General features: G+C 51.0%; 1 protein-coding gene across 2 annotated transcripts in view; it reads left to right on the plus strand.

Annotated features, from left to right (window-relative positions):
• LOC142245712 (uncharacterized) overlaps positions 1 to 18,237 on the plus strand; it is a 61,330-nt gene that overhangs the window by 31,324 nt on the left and 11,769 nt on the right. Inside the window, exons 3-4 of one of the 2 annotated variants that reach the window (XM_075318655.1) lie at positions 1,038 to 1,268; positions 2,617 to 2,666. In XM_075318655.1, the coding sequence (XP_075174770.1) occupies positions 1,038 to 1,268; positions 2,617 to 2,666 (281 nt within the window). Of the gene's footprint in view, positions 1 to 1,037; positions 1,269 to 2,616; positions 2,667 to 2,716; positions 2,767 to 18,237 lie in introns of both variants that reach the window. The other variant, XM_075318656.1, reaches the window with a different exon arrangement.

Genomic DNA, 18,237 nt, shown 5'->3' on the forward strand with positions numbered 1-18,237 from the left:
TAGTTTTTTTTCCCTGTATATGAATAATAATAATATAATAAAATGAATGAATGAAATAAATGAAATAATAATTTCATATTTTCATAGGTTGTCTTTCCAGTCTCAGGTTATTAGTCTCTGCTTTCCAGTTTTGGTCTTCTCTGACCAATATGCATGTCCTAGTACAGCTTTGGTCTCCCCTTTTTAGTCTAGGTCTTCTATGTTTAGTTTTTGTCTTCCTTGTCAAGTATTATTTTTCCCTTCTCATTCTTAGTTTTTTTCTTCATGTCCTGTCTTGGCATCACTATGTGGAAGTGGTCTCCTTTTCCATGTCCACCATTGGAGTCTTACTTCAGTATTGGGGTCACCTGTCATATCTTGGTCTTTTCTATGCATTCCTGGTCGCATTGTCTTGGTCGCCCCTGCATTGTCTTTGTCTCCCCTGTCCATTCTTGATCTCCCCTGCATTGTCTTGGTCTCCCCTGTCCATTCTTGGTCTCCCATGACTTGCTTTGGTCACCCCTGTCCATTTTTGGTCTCCCCTGCAATGTCTTGGTCTCCCCTATCCATTCTTGGTCTCCCCTGCATTGTCTTGGTCTCCTCTGTCCATTTTTGGTCTCCCCTGCATTGTCTTGGTCACCCCTGTCCATTCTTGAACTCCCCTGCATTTTCTTGGTCTCTCTTGTCCATTTTTGGTCTCCCCAGCATTGTCTTGGTCTCCCCTGCCCATTCTTCGTCTCCCTTGCATTCTCTTGGTCTCCCCTGTCCATTTTTGATCTCCCCTGCATTGGCATGGTCTCTCCTGTCCATTCTTGGTCTCCCCTGCATTGTCTTGGTCTCCCCTGCATCGTCTTAGTCTCCCCTGTCCATTCTTAATCTATTTTTTTCCCACTTTTGCTCCCTCTTGTGCATTTTTGGTCTATGCTGTGACATTATAAAGACTGCCAGTGATATGAGAGGTGTTAGTTGTTTGTAATTGTTGGGTCTTATCACAGATTGTTTATTTTCATGGTGTCTTCTTTTATCGTATCTTATGTATGAAATCTCCCTTTCTCCAGGCAGAAGTAACGTTCTGGTCGTGTTGGATGATTTGGAGAATTGCTCGGATACAGAGAGGCAGAGGATCCTGGAAGCACAGCCCAAACTGAAGAGGTTTTCCTCTGATCTCCTCCTTTTCCCTGAAGAAGGCAAATATGAAGAAGCCATGAAGAAGAAGGAAGAATTCATTAAGCTCCTTGGCATTAAAGCAGCAACCAGGGATCCCCAACCCAACTCCACGAAGACTAAAGGTAAGAAAGTGGGAAAGACAATTGTATAAAATACCAGTATTATATGATAGGTATTTATGACTGGATCCTCACAGTCCATATAGACGGCTTGTACTTCACAGACGTTTGCCCCATTTGTAATAAATGATTGGAGGTTTCAGTCAGTAGTACAGGATGATGAAGATCGGGGATGGACACCCCACCACTCATCCATGTCCCTGTGGAGGATGAGGAGTAGAGGATTCCAATAATCAGAGCTTGCTGTCTGTGTATGGAGAAATAGAGAAGATTAATCCTTCACGATCAGAAGCCTGAAATATCATCACGAGTCCAGCCTAAAGCCTGCTTTACACATATCAATTTCTCGTGCGATCGCATTTGCGATCGTACCCGCCCACATCGTTTTTGCGGCACAGGCAATCTGTTGCCCATGTCACACAAAGTCGTAAACCCCCGTCACACATACTTACCTCCCAAACAACCTCGCTGTGGGCGGCGAACATCCACTTCCTGAAGGAAGAAGCGGCGGGGCGGAGATGAGCGGGACGTAAACATCCCGCCCACCTCCTTCCTTCCGCATTGCCAGCGGGACGAAGGTAAGCTGTGTTCGTCGTTCCCGGGGTGTCACACGGAGCGATGTGTGCTGCCCCGGGAACGATGAACAACCGGCGCACAGAAGGACGTGCGATTTTTAGAAAATGAGCGATGTGTCAACGAGCAACGATAAGGTGAGTATTTTTGCTCGTTAACAGTCGCTCGTAGCTGTCACACGCTATGATATATCAAACGGCGCCGGATGTGCGTCACTTACGACGTGACCCCGCCGACATATCGTTTGATATATCGTAGCGTGTAACGTGCCCTTAAACCACCATGTCTGGCAGAGGTGAAGTGTGACTTTCCTGTAAACAAAACAAAGACTCAACTCTTTACTTTAATCCCCTATCTAAATATCCTGAGCAGAGCGGCTTGTGGAGACCTCCACCCCCGGTAGCAGGACCCGGGCACTGTCTTCCCCTCTGCTCTAACCCTAGGTTCACAAGGTTATTTTTCAAGTTTTTTTTCTCTCTTGACTCATAGTTAGAATTAGAACAAAGTGAAAGTCCCTAATATAAACCCCTCAGAAACGCCCCATAGGCTGTAAGCAGTACACGTAGAGTGAGGCCGGTGGGGCCACCATGTCTGCACTACCAGGAGCTTCACTGTAATAGTCACCATCACTCCATCCATGAGGACCTCAAACTCTTCCCATGTGCCGGATCCTAGTACCTCGCCCGACAGGCTGCACATCACTTCACCAGGTGGCCATGTACAGAGACAAGATAGAGGTCCCGTGAGTTTAACAAGAACATTCTTCTTTTTTTCAAAGCTGCTCAGTCCACGACACAAAACACAAGACATGTTGAACCAAAAACAAAGGTAAGAAAGTCCTTTGTGTAGATCACTGTTGTGTCTTCCTTTCTCCGCAGATTCATCCAGTTCCTTCTTTCCTTCCATCCCTTCCTGGCCCTCATTTGATGTAATCGCTGGTAAGTTGCTAGGAGGTTGCTGGTGAGATGTCACACTGCGACGCTCCAGCGATCCCACCAGCAACCTTACCTGGCAGGGATCGCTGGAGCGTCGCTACACAAGTTGCTGGTGAGCTCACCAGCAACCAGTGACCAGCCCCCAGCGCCGCGTGGAAGATGCTGCGCTTGGTAACTAAGGTAAATATCGGGTAACCAACCCGATATTTACCTTGGTTACCACCGCACGGAGCTACACGTGCGCTGGCTCCCTGCTCTCCTAGTTACAGCACACATCGGGTTAATTACCCGATGTGTGCTGCAGCTCCATGTGCACAGAGCAGGGAGCAGCGCACAATGCTTAGCGCTGGCTCCCTGCTCTCCTAGTTACAGCACACATCGGGTTAATTAACCTGATGTGTGCTGCAGCTACATGTGCACAGAGCAGGAGCCGGAAGCACAGGCAGTGAGAGCGGCGGAGGCTGGTATCAAAGGTAAATATCGGGTAACCAAGGACAGGGCTTCTTGGTTACCCGATGTTTACATTGGTTACCAGCCTCAGCAGAAGCTGGCTCCCTGCTCACTGCACATTAGTTGTTGCTGTCTCGCTGTCACACACAGCGATCTGTGCTTCACAGCGGGACAGCAACAACTAAAAAATGGCCCAGGACATTCAGCAACAACCAACGACCTCACAGCAGGGGCCAGGTTGTTGCTGGATGTCACACACAGCAACATCGCTAGCAACGTCACAAAAGTTGTTCGTTACCAGCGATGTTGCTAGCGATGTTGCTTAGTGTGACGGGGCCTTAAGGTATGCCTGGTGGACAATGTAGCATTGAATCAACTTATTATTAACTGACGGGAATACCGCAGTCGGAGATTGCAATATCTCTTCCCATTCCTCTCCCTGTAGAGAGGGAATTAGAGATCTCCATCTATCCTGGGCTGGCAAGGGGTCCGACTCCACCCCCACCGACAACAGGTAAGTATATATGGCTGAGATTAAACCCCGAGGTCCCTGTGATTTTAGGATACCTATCATCGGGAGTGTTGATATCAGTTTCCCCGTTCCAATTTTCTGCATATGGGATTGAATCGCTGTGCGAATCTGCAGGTATCTAAAAAATTGCGACCTTGGGATATTATATTCAGTTTGGATCTGGTCAAAGGATTTGAAGGTTGTGGTTCCCGGGGCATATAGATCACCCAGTGTAATGACATTGTGAGTGACCCAAAATTGTGCTGAGGGGTGATCTCTCAGAGTATGGAAGTGGCTATTCCCCCATAATGGGAGTTCCGCCACCAGTCCCTCAAAATGTGCCACTCTCTTAGCTTGTCGCCAGACCAATCTTGCCAGCTTGAGGAGGGGTAGTTGCCGTGATATTCTCAGTCCATCTAATTCCAAAAAACCCACCAAACAGTCAGTCCCGGCCGCGTGTGCCAAGTGACTCTCGGAGTTCGGCAGTTGACAACCAGGCATCCAGGCCACTAGTGCTTTAAGCTGCCCCGCCAGATAGTACAGGAAGAACTCCGGTGAAGCCATCCCTCCCAGTCTCTTGGATCTCTGTAAAATGGATAACCGAAGTTTGGGTCTGGATCTCCCCCATATGAAAGAGGTAGTAAGCGAGTTCAGCGTAGAGAAGAAGGATTTGGGTACGGATACTGCACTATGTTGTAGTGTGTAGCTAAGCTTTGGAAGTAATATCATTTTGATTAAATTTATTCTGCCAACCACTGAACCACTGACAGGGGTAGCTTGCTCCACAAGTTATATTTAAGTGTAACGTGCTCCAGAAGTGGTGTTATACTCGTCTGCAGGTCTAGTGTATGGTCTTTCTGTATGTGTATTCCCAGGTATTTAAAGCTAGTTACCACTTGCAGAGGTGACCTACCCTCCATTGAAATTCCAGACCCATGCATTAATGGCATCAAAGCCGACTTATCCCAGTTGATGCGTAGTCCCGAAAACTCCCCAAATGTATCTATAGTGTCTATAACCACCGGTAGAGTCTCTTGCACTCGATCTAAGAAGACAACCATGTCATCCGCATACAATCCTATTTGATCTGTGCGGTCGGCTATAGTGATTCCAGTGATCTGTGGACGAGAGCGGATTCTAATTGCCAAAGCTTCAATAACTAGTGCAAACAATGCTGGAGACTGAGGGCATCCCTGTCTTGTGCCCCGATTCAATGAGAAGGGCGTACATAGCACCATTGACTAGTATACTGGCTGTCGGGGACCTATACAACATATGAATCCAGTTACTGAATTTAGGCCCAAAGGCGAATCTCTGGAGGCAGGCAAATAAAAATGGCCATTCTACCGAGTCAAAAGTCTTGGCCGCATCCAGCGAGGCCAAGGCCCACTCGTTCTCCTGGACCAGTGTGCTATATTGCACTATGGACTGGACCCGTCTTATATTTATAGAGGTGTTTTCCCGGCATAAATCCGGTTTGATCTGGGTGAACTATACTCAATATAACTGAATTAAGCCTGGACGCCAGTATTTTGGTAAAGATCTTATAATCCACGTTAACTAGGGATATAGGACGGTATGAACCGCAGTCTAGTGGGTCTTTACCCTCCTTCCTCAGCACGACTATATGTGCTTCGTACAAGGAGGCAGGTAGAGAGTCACCGGCTGAAAAATGTGAGAAAACCTCTAAAAGAATCGGGGCCAATACGTCACAATATTTACTATAGAATTCTATGGGAAGGCCATCTGGACCCGGAGATTTCCCCCTAGCCATATCTGAGATGGCTGTAATCACTTCATCCAGTGTGATGTCCGCATCCAGAGACTCCCATTGCGATCTGCTCAAAGTGGGAAACTCCAGATCCGATAGATATGCCCCACAGCTTTGAACTCCATGAGGGCTTCTAGAAGTATATACGGTTTTATAATATTCATGAAAGCACTCCAAGATATCTTCAGGGGATGTGGCTGTGGAGCCGTCCACCCTCCGTATACCAAGTATTGTATTTGAGGTGTTATGCTGCCGAACCATATATGCCAGTAATTTACTAGACTGGTTTCCAAGCTCAAAGTAAGATTGTCGAGTGAAGACCAGTTTGCGTTTGGACTTGGTCTCAGAGTGTTGCATATACAGCCTGTATGAATGCATCCAGGTTGCTCTGTTCCCATCGGTTGGGGCTGTAATATATTCTGCCTCTAGGTCCTTAAGTCTCCCCTCCACCATGTCATCCTCATTTCTAGTCGCTCTTTTAAGATATGTTATGGTTGAAGAATGACACCCCTGAAGGTAAGCCTTGAGAGTATCCCACACCAAGTTAATAATCCAGGGTTTAGGGTGGATTTTTAGAAAATGTTCTATTTGGGTCAGAGTCCTATCGCTTTGATCAATTAATTTCAACCAAAAGGGGTTTAAAGGGTGTACCACATCATCCACCCAGGTCGCGACGTTGCTTGACCCAAAAATATAATCCAGTCTGGACAGCGTACGTCTAGTGGAGGAGTGACATGTATATTCTCGAGTGTTAGGGTGTCGGAGTCGCCAAAGGTCTATCCACCCGCCTCCCTCCACGCATTGCTGTAAGTCAGTCGAATCCGGGGTCGATTGTTGTCTCCCCCCATCTACCCGAAACCTGTCCTGCTCCTCATTCATCACAAGGTTAAAATCCCCCATGCATAACACATATGCATCTGGGTAGCTGAGGGCAAAGCTCAGTGCCTGTTTAAGAACGGAAACGCGAGCCGGTGGGGGGTTATAAATGCATAGTAGTACATAATCTCTAGAATCTATAGACGCATATATAAACACAAACCGCCCCTCCGGGTCATGCCTTACCACCTTTGCTTCCCATCGTCTGTTTTTATGGACCAATAAAGAGACTCCTCTGGAGTAGGTGGTGTGGAACGCATGCGTCGACCATTGTACCCATGGTTTGTTTACTAGTCTGGCTGTGTCTCGTGTGAGGTGAGTTTCTACTGGTGCCACCAGCTGAGCCCTGATTTGCTTAATTTGGGAAAATACCTTGATACGTTTTTTGGGCAACTTAAGGCCTCTGACATTCCAGGTCATAACTATCATCTCTGACCCCATATCATATAAATCTGTTTATAGAACCAGGATCCCAAGTATAAGGCGCGTTTCACCCCGCAATTAGATGTGGTTAACCCACCAATAGTTTTAAGCCTATCTCTGCGAAGAAATAAAGTTAATGCAATAGCAGCTGTAAACATAGAAAAACAATATCGAACTTCAGGACCTTTCCGATAAGTCCTGTAAAACATTTCAAACATCAATGGGGATACCACCACTGAATGCAGTGTCCTGGTATAGGTGGTATTAGAGTGCACAAAATAGGGCTCCCATCTCACAGGAACCAACTCCTGGCCAATTCCTCCATCACTCAAGGCACGGAGAAGTCTTGTCTTTCTCCAAAGGGGGCTTCAAGCTTTAATGGGAGATGAAGGGCACCAGAGGGCTCAGCAAATGTCACTTAGTAGACGTAGCCTCATTGCTTCTGCCCCTTAGGTCTCGGGTGTAACTGTAACCAGTCCTCAGCCTCAGCAGGTGTAGTGAAAAACAGAGACGACCCTTCATGCACTATGCGGAGTCGGGCAGGGTATAGCATAGAATAGATGATGTTTCGCTCCCTTAATTTTTTCTTCACATCCATGAAGTGGGCCCTCTGTTTCTGGAGGTCCACCGAAAAGTCTGGGAAGATCGAGAGTGTAACATTGTTAAACTTAAGTGGGCTCTTCTGTCGGGCTAGGCGGAGTGCTGTGTCTCTATCTCTGCAGTTGAGCATCCTTGCTAAGAAGGGACGCGGCGGTGCACCTGGAATAGGAGGTCTCATTGGAACTCTGTGCGCCCTCTCCACCGCAAACGTCGAGGAGAACTCGATCCCAAGATTAGATTTCAGCCACTCCTCCAGGAACTGTCGCGGGCAGAGGAGGGGACGCCGCGCTCTCCCACTGCTCGGGTCCGGCTACCGCTGCTGCTGCGGCCTGCTGCTGCTCGGTGGCTCGAGCGATGGGCCGGATCCCGGGGACTCGAGCGGCGCCCGTGAGTGAAAGGGGTTTGGTGGTTGGGATAGTTTATTGTCCGTGACGCCACCCACGGTTGTGGTGATTGTGTGGACACCACCGCTGCTCTGTCTGGGGATCCCGGGAGTGGTGGTATGGAGCAGCCAGTTGTTGATTTGCCCCTCCGTGGGTAGGGGGTTTGGTGGTCCCGGGGCCCAGTGATGGGGTTGGGATGGTGGACAGGCGAGTTATGGGGCCTGTGGAGGTGCAGGGATGCAGGGGCAGTGCTGTGCCGCACGGCACGGAGGTACTCACTCAGCCAAAGGATGATGACAAAGTTCTCGGTAAACAAACGGCTGGTTGGACGGGTCCCTCGGACGGCTACGGTGCTGATGTTCCCTGCAGTTAGCGGTGACGGTCTCTTCCCTGCACCTATGTATAGTCCTTTGGTAGCGATGGATTCCCACCGGTAACCCGCTCCCCGACCTGGATATGAGCCGGAGGAGCCCCTCTCTTGCCCGCAGGCGCTGGCCCTGGGAAACTGGTGCCTTGGCGGTGGCGGTGTCTCCCCTTAACGGTCGGACTGTTGCCTTCAATCGGGACTTGGTTGTTGGGAGACCCAGTGGTCCCCTTCACTGACGGATTTGGCAAATTATGGCGACTCCTAGCCTTGCCGGGATCCGAAAGGCCCCTGCCCTGGTGCTGACTGTTCTTTGTATACCGCTCCGGTACCGCCAGGTCACCACCCGCCCACGGTCCTTTCGGCAACCTCCGAGCAATCTCTCCTGCAGACGGTCACTGCCGTCTGCCAACCTTGCTGTCTCAGTCCGGGGCACACACCCGGACCAACTTCAGGCTTCTTGCTGTCACTTTTCTCTGTCACTTCTTCCTTCTCTCACTACACCTCCACTGTTTACTCCTTTTACTTCAAACTCCAAACTCTATCTCCCTGGTTTTCCCGCCTCCAGGGCTGTGAACTCCTCGGTGGGTGGAGCCAACCGCCTGGCCCACCCCCTGGTGTGGACATCAGCCCCTGGAGGAAGGCAACAAGGATTTGTGTTCTGACCTTGGTGTTCCTGCAGGGAATCTGGGGTGCGTGTGGTGTTGTGACCTGTGACCCCTGGCTTGCCCAGGGCGTCACATTCCCCCTTAGCAAAACGCAGACCGTCCTCGGGCTGCCCGTCCAACACCGGTTTTATTTTCGTTTTGTTTTTCTGAAAAGATAAAAAAAACGGTAACGGTACAAGTAGAGAATCATCATCCCACATCGGGAGGCACATTTCTTAAACGTTACGGTTTTAAACGGTTAACGGTTACGGTCTCCACTCTCTCCCACCCAAGCAACCTGGCCCTGATGCTGCCCCTAGAAAACAGGCAGCACCCCTTGACCCCAGTCCTGCACCAAGTTACCCGAGCGGGATCTGTCCTTCCCCTCCAGAGGGTAGCCACTGGTTCCTGCGGTGGCTGGGCCCCAGCCGGCTCTACTGCGGGCCCTCCCTCCAACCTGCCTCTCCGGAGGCGGCAATTGCGGAAACGGTAACGGTAACACAACTTAATTACAAGCCACTTAACGTCTGTGGTTGCCCTGCAAGTTCACGGGCTTGTCCATGAGTAGTTCCTCATGCAAACAATTTTTCAACGGTCCCCACGGGGACAACGGTGCCGGCAACGGCCGGTTTTCCAAATCACGGTTAATCAGGTGACTGTTCGGTAATCATCACTTATCATCTTTTGCAAACTTTTAAACACACACAGACTTTCTGGTCCCAACGGGGATGGTGCAACGGTACTCCGCTGCCATCACTCGGAGTCCTCAGCTAAGGCGGATCCATCCCCCTCCACCAGCATATCCAGCATGCACTGACATGCCTGCTGTGACAGGGGCACCCGGTACCCATTTCCACCGGTACGCGGGGTATGGAAAACCACTGGGTCCCCTACATAGCGGGAACGCTCACTTGCCTCCTCAAGCTCAGCAGCGGACCCGGGGCTGGGGCCGGAGTCATCATCTCTTGTTCCTGCGTCAGGCGGGTTACCGCCAGCTGCCGCAGCCTCCCGGCCTCCAGCATCCAACACTTCAGACCCTTCTGCGGTAGCACGGAGCAGCAGATTAGGCGAGCTTACACTGAGGCGCCCCATAAGTAACGGCAAGGGTGATGCATAGGCCGAGACTAGGCCGGGCCCCTCAGCCGCAGCGGCCGGTCCTGGTAGGACATAGGGACGTGGGTCACCAGTCGACTCTGTTACATCCATTCCCCCTCCGTACATCGGGGCAGTTGTAATCAGCATCTCCACCTCATTGGTCCACTGCTCCATCATCCGGAAGATCTGATCCTGCTGACGCTGGTGGAATTGAATCACCCGGGCCTTCATCCAGGCCACGGTCCCGGGCTCGGGGTCTGGCACAGTCACTGCCGGGACTTCTGGCACCATTCTGTTAAGGGGCCGCGGTCCTAGCGGTTCCCCCTGGTGCACTTCAGGGACGTCCTGGACGTCTGCAGCCGGCTGGCCCGCCGGGGCGGCTTGGCAGGGTATCGCTACCGGTTGGGCAGGTAGCGGGCCTAATGGCGGAGCGGCAGCAGCTATCACGGGTAGCGGGGAGAGAGGCAGGGTGAGCGGAAGCCGGCCGGGCCCCTCAGCTCCAATGGCCGATCCGTCAGGAATACAGGGGCGTGGGTCGCTTACCCGCTCCTCCAGATCCTCTTCCACCTCGCGTCTCCGCATAGCAGCCACCGCGTCCGCCATGTCGGTCTCCCAGTCCTCCAGGAGGAGTTGCATGCGGGCCTGCAGACGGTTACTCAGCGGGACGGTCCGGTCCCTCAACCACGTCGCCGTGCCGGGCGCGGGGGCTTCCTCGTTGGGAGTTGGGTTATGCATCTTGGTAACGAGGTCTTCCAGGAACCCAATATCGCTGCAGAGTCCTGGCGTCCCTGCTTTTATAGCTGCGTTCACATGCAGCCAGTCGCCATTCCGTCTCTCTTAGCCTCTTTCCGGCCCCTCCTCTATCGGGGCGGGGTTTTGGCCTTCGCGCCTCTGCTACTTGAGAAGACGCTCGAGTGGGAACTCTTCGCGCCAAAGATGGCGGCTTCTGAAATTTTCCGGCCGGACACCTCCGGCGGTCACAAGGCGCACCTCTACCAAACGGCAGAGCGGTAGGATCCTGTTTGTGACGCCAAGTTGTCGCGGGCGGAGGAGGGGACGCCGCGCTCTCCCACTGCTCGGGTCCGGCTGCTGCTGCGGCCTGCTGCTGCTCGGTGGCTCGAGCGATGGGCCGGATCCCGGGGACTCGAGCGGCGCTCCTCGCCCGTGAGTGAATGGGGTTTGGTGGTTGGGATAGTTTACGGTCGGACTGTTGCCTTCAATCGGGACTTTTGTTGTTGGGAGACCCAGTGGTCCCCTTCACTGACGGATTTGGCAAATTATGGCGACTCCTAGCCTTGCCGGGATCCGAAAGGCCCCTGCCCTGGTGCTGACTGTTCTTTGTATATCGCTCCGGTACCGCCGGGTCACCACCCGCCCACGGTCCTTTCGGCAACCTCCGAGCAATCTCTCCTGTAGACGGTCACCGCCGTCTGCCAACCTTGCTGTCTCAGTCCGGGGCACACACCCGGACCAACTTCAGGCTTCTTGCTGTCACTTTTCTCTGTCACTTCTTCCTTCTCTCACTACACCTCCACTGTTTACTCCTTTTACTTCAAACTCCAAACTCTATCTCCCTGGTTTTCCCGCTTCCAGGGCTGTGAACTCCTCGGTGGGTGGAGCCAACCGCCTGGCCCACCCCCTGGTGTGGACATCAGCCCCTGGAGGAAGGCAACAAGGATTTGTGTTCTGACCTTGGTGTTCCTGCAGGGAATGTGGGGTGCGTGTGGTGTTGTGACCTGTGACCCCTGGCTTGCCCAGAGCGTCACAGAACCGTTCCGGATGCTGACACTCCGAGTGTTCTGGCAGTCCTATGATCCGTATATTGTTTAGACGCATGCGATTCTCCAGATCATCTGCTTTCTGGCGCCATGCATTTGTTGATCCGGCCATTGTAGTCATTTTAGTTTTAAGTGGTTTTATTTGATCTTCCAGTTCTGACACTCGTGTCTCAACTTCTGTTGTTCGGGCCCTCAGGGATTGCATGTCTTGACGCAAGCGGCCCACCTCTGAGTGTACCTCCTCAATCTTCCCTGTGAGGGAGCTATTGCTTGTAGAAATTGCTTGTAGAAGCTGTTCATACACCTGTCTTAGGGTTAAATCATTTTGCTCTTCTGACCCATCAGCCAGTGGTGCTTGATCCTTTAGAGTGGTATTTCTCCTGGCTTTAGGGGCATCTGCCTGACTGACCACCCCTTGCATACTCTTTAAGCTTATCAATAGCTCCACTTTGTTTAGGGGGACTCATGTTGATTCACTGGGGGTTTGCCGCTTCTGCACCCCTCTATTAGCGTGCCCCCGTGCGATCAAATCCGTGCCTCTGCAATGTATATTTTTATAATATGTCCGTCTCCACTTGCCCACCTCTTCCAGAGAGCCAGAAAACTGCAACTTTTATATTGTAAAATAACAATGAAGGGAGTCCCAGGGCAGCACAGCACTTAGAGTATATTTATCAGGGTGATGCAGGCCTGCACAGTGTGGGCACTTCAATATGTGTCTCTCCTATGCTTTCATGTGTCAGAGAGTCTGCAGGGCCCGTCTTTCAAGGCTCACACTCCAAACCCTCCAGCACCCTAGGGGTTAATGCCTCCTGCACAGCCGCCGGCTCTAAGTGTGCTGCTCACTGATTGCCAGACACACAGCTAAGGGGGAGATAACTCCCTGTGCTCACCGCTCCCGGGTCTTCCTCTGTGGGTATATGCCTGTTGCTCCTCTTGGCTCCTGGAGTCACACGCCGCCGCTCACCATGCAGCTGCAGGGAAGATGGCCACCGCGTCCCACGCTCCAGCCCCAGGGGATTCAGTGATGTGCAGGGCTCAGGGAGCAGCTCCAGTTGAACAGCCAGCCCCCAGACAATGCCTCTGCTCCTGGATCGTCCCTCAGGGTATGTTTCCTGCACTCCTCCTTGCTCTCTGGAGTCACACAGCGCCGCTCCCTGAAGGTGCCGGCCGCGGGGAAGATGGCTGCCGCTCCACGTGCTGCAGCCTCAGGAGATTAGTCTGCGCTGGCAGGATTAAAAGAAAAATAGCACCGATGGGGATCGACAGGCTCCAGGCGACGTCCCTTGTCATAGCAGCTGGTGGGCAGGTTGTCGGATCAGGTACCGGGTGTTAAACAGCGAGGATGAAGTCAGGATTAGAGGGGCTCCTTCTCTGTGCGTCCTCTCTGGTAAGCTACATCACTCCGCCCCCTTCCGCCACCATTTTGCGCACGTTGCGCCCGCAGCCTGCATTGTATCAGCGTAGGGATAAAGCGAGCAGCTGCTGGGGAGAATGTAGTCCTCTTAATAACACAAAAAGCCCTTTTCAGGGCTTCCTGCAGCATAGGTCAGTGTAGTGTCCAGAGGGACAGTGTCACTACCTCCATGGTACCGTTCAGAAACCAGAATACAATAGCTCTTTTAAGAACAAAGTCACAGCAGAAGGGAGAGATTGTGGATTAGATAGGAAATCTGGACCTGTTTTCACAATGTTTACGGTTTCACAGCCTAACTTGTGCCGTCTGTCCACATCAGCCACATTAATACATTGCTAATGTGGCGCCCCTGTGGCTTCAGGTGCCACAGGGTACTGCACCTCACCCGGGGTACAGTATTCACCTTGGATACGGAGGAGGTCATAGTCGGTAAACCACCACAACACATCCAACACATAACACGGGAGCTCTGTCACTGGGACTGGGCTGGGGTGGACATCACAAGGTATGGGAACTCCTGCCCACTAGTTCAGCTACCCAGGAGGTGGAGCACCTGCAGGGGAAGTGAGGAGCCATCTGACACGTAATTCAGTTAGCACCAGGAGTTAGCTTCAGGTGGAGTCCGCGCCAGGTCGGACTCAGGATGAGAAGTAAGAAGACACTGAACAAAAAGGGGCCCGTGGTCCAGAGCTGGAAGCTCGACCCAGGTTCTTAGGAAGATGGAGGATCCCAGGGTTCGCAGGGAGTGCAACAGGCACCCGTGACCCGTTCCAGGACCCACGGTCACGGAACTGGGCCAGGCCACCGTGACAACCCAGATCGACACCGGCCCACTGACGAGTAATCCCCAAGGCCACGGCAGTGTCAATAAATTGGGAATAAGGGTTGTGGAGTTTTGTATTTGTGACGCCACCTGTGGTGTGCGGCCAGGTATTAGCCGCCGCTGCGGGAGGTCTTCTCTGGGGTGGATGACAACGCAGCCCAGATTTGAGCAGAGGCCAGGGCAAATGCAAAATGAGCATCACCAGTATGCGGAACCACATGGCAGCCAAGCACCCCAGTAGGTGGGCAGAACATCAGAGTACCAAATTTCTGTCTGCGGGTCAAACCACTGCCATGTCGCCTGTGCTACGTCCTTCACAATCTGCTGGAAGTAGGCGCTCATTCATCCTGCCCACAAGGTGCAATTGCACAGACACAGCAAACATCAACCACATCCACGTCCTTGTCACAGGGAAGCGTCCAGTTGTCTGTTCCTGAGATCTTGGAAAGGAAGCATAAATACCCAGCCATGCACCCACAGGCACAAAACCTAAACTCACACATTGCCAAATTGCTAGCCGTGGGCTGTTTAGGCTTGTGGTAACACAGTGTTTCCGTGATCTCCTGGCTGTGGCTGCGCCACAATACAGTGTTCCCAGCTGCCATTATTTTGCCCGTTGTGTCGTCCCCGCATTACACAAGCACGTGTTAAAAAATCTCAAATGGGCTCCGATCAACGCCGTAACCAGGAAGGTCCACCTAACAGCCGACACGTGGACCCGTTGTTGTGGACAGGAACGATACATATCTGTCACGGCACACTGGGTGAACATGGCAGAGGCTGGGACAATGTCACAAACTGTAACATCACACATCCTACCCACGCCAAGAATAGCGGGCCCAACTTCTAACAGTGTTTCCGCCTCATCATATGGCTCTTCCAATCCTCCTCCTCCTGCTCCTCATCCTCTGCTGAATTACCCTCCTCATCACTGCCAAGCTGGGAGCTGTGCATCGGCAAAGCGGCAACACCCTCTGCTGAAGCTGATCTGTTTAGGTCACAAACCACACACTGCAGCAGAGCTGTGGCAAGGTATAAAAGAGCAGACCGATCAGTGGATCTCCCCACTGCACCTGCAACCCGGTCTGGTCATCTGCAACAATGAGCGTAACCTGGAGGCGGCTTAAAAGGTCGGCAAGCTGCCATGCACATGTACCAGAAATATGTTGTTCAGAAATTTATTTTTATATTTAGTTGTTCAGAAATTTATGAAAACATAGTCTGACTTGCCATACTTACTTCAGAAGGTGCGCCGTATTAGCGCCCATTTCCACCATTCCTCTACCGCTTTTGCTGGTCTTACAGCGCTGCGAAAGCGCTTTAATTTGCCATGTCACGACTCATGTGTGAGCTGCCCTCGTGGTGGAACTCTGCATATCATATGTAGGCGAGGATTAGTGAGCAGCAGAGGACAGTAGCTGAATACCAGCTCCAACATGCCCGTCAGACTGAGAGTCAGCCATCACACAACTGTTCAGTGGGTGTGGATCGCTGACATTTGTGAGGTTCTTGAGAACTTTGAGTGCTGCACCAAGCTCGTGAGCGGTGATCAGGCTATTATCAGCTTAACCATCCTGCTGCTGTGTTTGCTGAAACAATCACTGCATAATCTCAAAGAGGAAGCCTTGAATGCCCAGCACAAGGCTATGGAGCTAGATATCCCCATGGGTGATACTACCCAGCCCAGCCAAAATTCTGAAGCAACATTGGGTGATGATGAGGAGGATGAGGAGGAAGAAGACTTGTTTTTCTGCGATAGTGAAGGGACTCCCAATGCTACACAAGGGACTCGCAACCCCAGCTTCATGTCTGTCCAGCATGGATTGGCTGAAGAGGACGAGGTGGAAGAGGAGGCGAGTCACCATGAGGATAAGATTGGTGTTGTTCCTCCTGGTGGGGACACAGAACCTTTGCCTGTTTGCAGCTTGGCCCCCATGGCACAGCTCATGTGTAAGTGTCTGTGGCAAGACCCTCGCGTGATACACATTTTATCCAACAACCTTTACTGGTTAGCCACCTTTCTGGACCCATAGTACAAGGAGAAATTTCCTTCTCTCTTTTTGGAGTCTCCAAAGGGTTGCACAATGGAATCCTTCAAGAGGCTTGTTGTAGATGAATCGATGAAAACATCAACCTCAGACAACGCTGGTGGCAGAGTTACCGGCTCCTTTCAACACCAAGGATTAATGGGGAGAGACACCAACAGCAGGTCCAACTGAGGTGGGGGGAAAATGTGTGAAAACTGGGCCATTTTCAATAAACCAGGACATCAGCAAAGGCCATCTGTGCCTGTAACAATGCCAAAGAGGGAGAAGCTGCACAACATGGTCAAGGGGTACTTAAGTGACCATGTCTGCGTTCTTTCTGATTCTTCAGTTCCCTTTAATTATTGGGTGTCCAATCTGAACACTTGGCCTGACCTCTTCTTATACACTTGGAGGTGCTGGCTGCCCGGCTGCTAGTGTAACGTCAGAGCGTGTTTTCGGTTCTGTTGGGGCAATCGTCACTGACAGGCGCTCTCGCCTCTCCACAGAAAATGCAGACAGACTTACTCTGATTACATTCTACAAGGACTGGATTTCTCCACAGCTTCTAATCCCTCCTCCAAAATCTTTATTATGAATACTGCTGTTACCGTTCACCCCTTCCCATATAAAGCTGTTTTTTCCTGCGTCAATCAGGACTCAGCCCATAGGGCTATTTTTGTAAACACTAGGCACATTGTGCAGTGGACAAACCAGGACAGTCCTACTCCAGCCTAACTACTATTTGTCATTGGAGGCCCTTGTGATGGGGACTTCCTGCGTCAACCATGACTCAGGCCATAGGGCTAATTTTTTTAAACAATGCACATCCGTGTGACAACCGCATCTTTTTTGTTCCGTATACGGTCCGTTTTACATACGTGAGCCTTCTGTTTTTTTTTCTGGACTGCAAAATAAAAATGGAAGGAGGGTTACATATAGTCAAAAGCTAGAAAGATAGCTGGATAGATAGATAGGACATATATAATGTCCCACTCCCGGCATTTTGTAATCTTTCCCCGTTAGTGCCTTTCATGTGGCACGAAAGGGTGCTTAGCCTTGTATTTAGCCAAAAAAATAAATATTTAAAAAGCCAACGTAGGGCCTCCCCTATTTTTTGTAGCCAGCTAGGCTAAAGCAAACAACTGCAGCCTCCAGACCACAGCTGGCAGTTTCACATTGGCTGGTAATACATAGCAGGGGGGCAAGGGCACCCCATGCTTTTAAATTAAATTAATAAATAATTTAAAACAAAAATGTGGGTCCCCCCTAAATTAGATCACCAGCCAAGGTAAAGTGGACAGCTGTGGTCTGGTATTCTCAGACTAGGGAGGTCCATAGTTATTGGACCCTCCCGAGCCTAAAAATAGCAGGCCGCAGCTGACCTTGAAGTCACTCATCCATTAGATGCACCAATCCTGGCGCTTCGCAACAGCTCATCCCGTTCCCCTGGTGCGGTGGCAAACGGGGTAATATATGGGGTTGATACCAGCTATGTAATGCCACCTGACATCAAGCCCTGGCATTTGTGATGTCACAGCACCTATCAGATACCAAATGTCACTAACCCAGTCAGTAATTAAAAAATAAAAAACAAAAAAAAAATACTTGAAAAAACACTCCCCAAAACATTCACTCTTTCACGAATTTATTGAAAAGAAAAAACAAATCCGGGTCCGACATAATCCAATAAGGGAGTCCCACGACAATCCATACTCTCTATCCCAGTCAATGAGGAACAGAATGTTCCCCATTGGCTGGGAGAGTTGTGCAGTGACCTGAGCTAACATCATGAGGTCAGGCCAGGTCACTGCAGGGGCATAACGAGCGCTGATGTCATGAGGTTAGCTGAGTTCATACCTGCAATGATGAACTCCGCTGAACTCGTGACGTCAGCGCTCGTCACTGAGTTCCATGGCCGCTGTGTTCTCACGGAAACTGTCCCGTGAGCCTGTGACGTCACTGCTAGTCACAGTGTGGGGCTGCCCGCGAGACTTGATATGAGAACGCGGCATCAGAAAAGTCAGTGACGAGCGCTAACGTCACGAGTTCAGTGGAGATTATCACAGTAGGTAATGATCTGAGCTAACATCCTGATGTTGGCGCTCGTCATCCCGCAGCTGCTCGCACACTGCTGGGTGGGTCACTGCGGGGCTGGCCAGGGCAGTGCGACATACACTGTAGGGGCACCGATAGCAAAGACAAAGTACTTATTACGAGTATAGCAACTATAAATATTATGGTGCTCGCTCATCTCTAATTATATACAATTACCGGTGCATTAGAAATACTGTACATAAAG

Source organism: Anomaloglossus baeobatrachus, chromosome 7, assembly GCF_048569485.1.
Source record: "Anomaloglossus baeobatrachus isolate aAnoBae1 chromosome 7, aAnoBae1.hap1, whole genome shotgun sequence".
NCBI lineage: Eukaryota > Metazoa > Chordata > Amphibia > Anura > Aromobatidae > Anomaloglossus > Anomaloglossus baeobatrachus.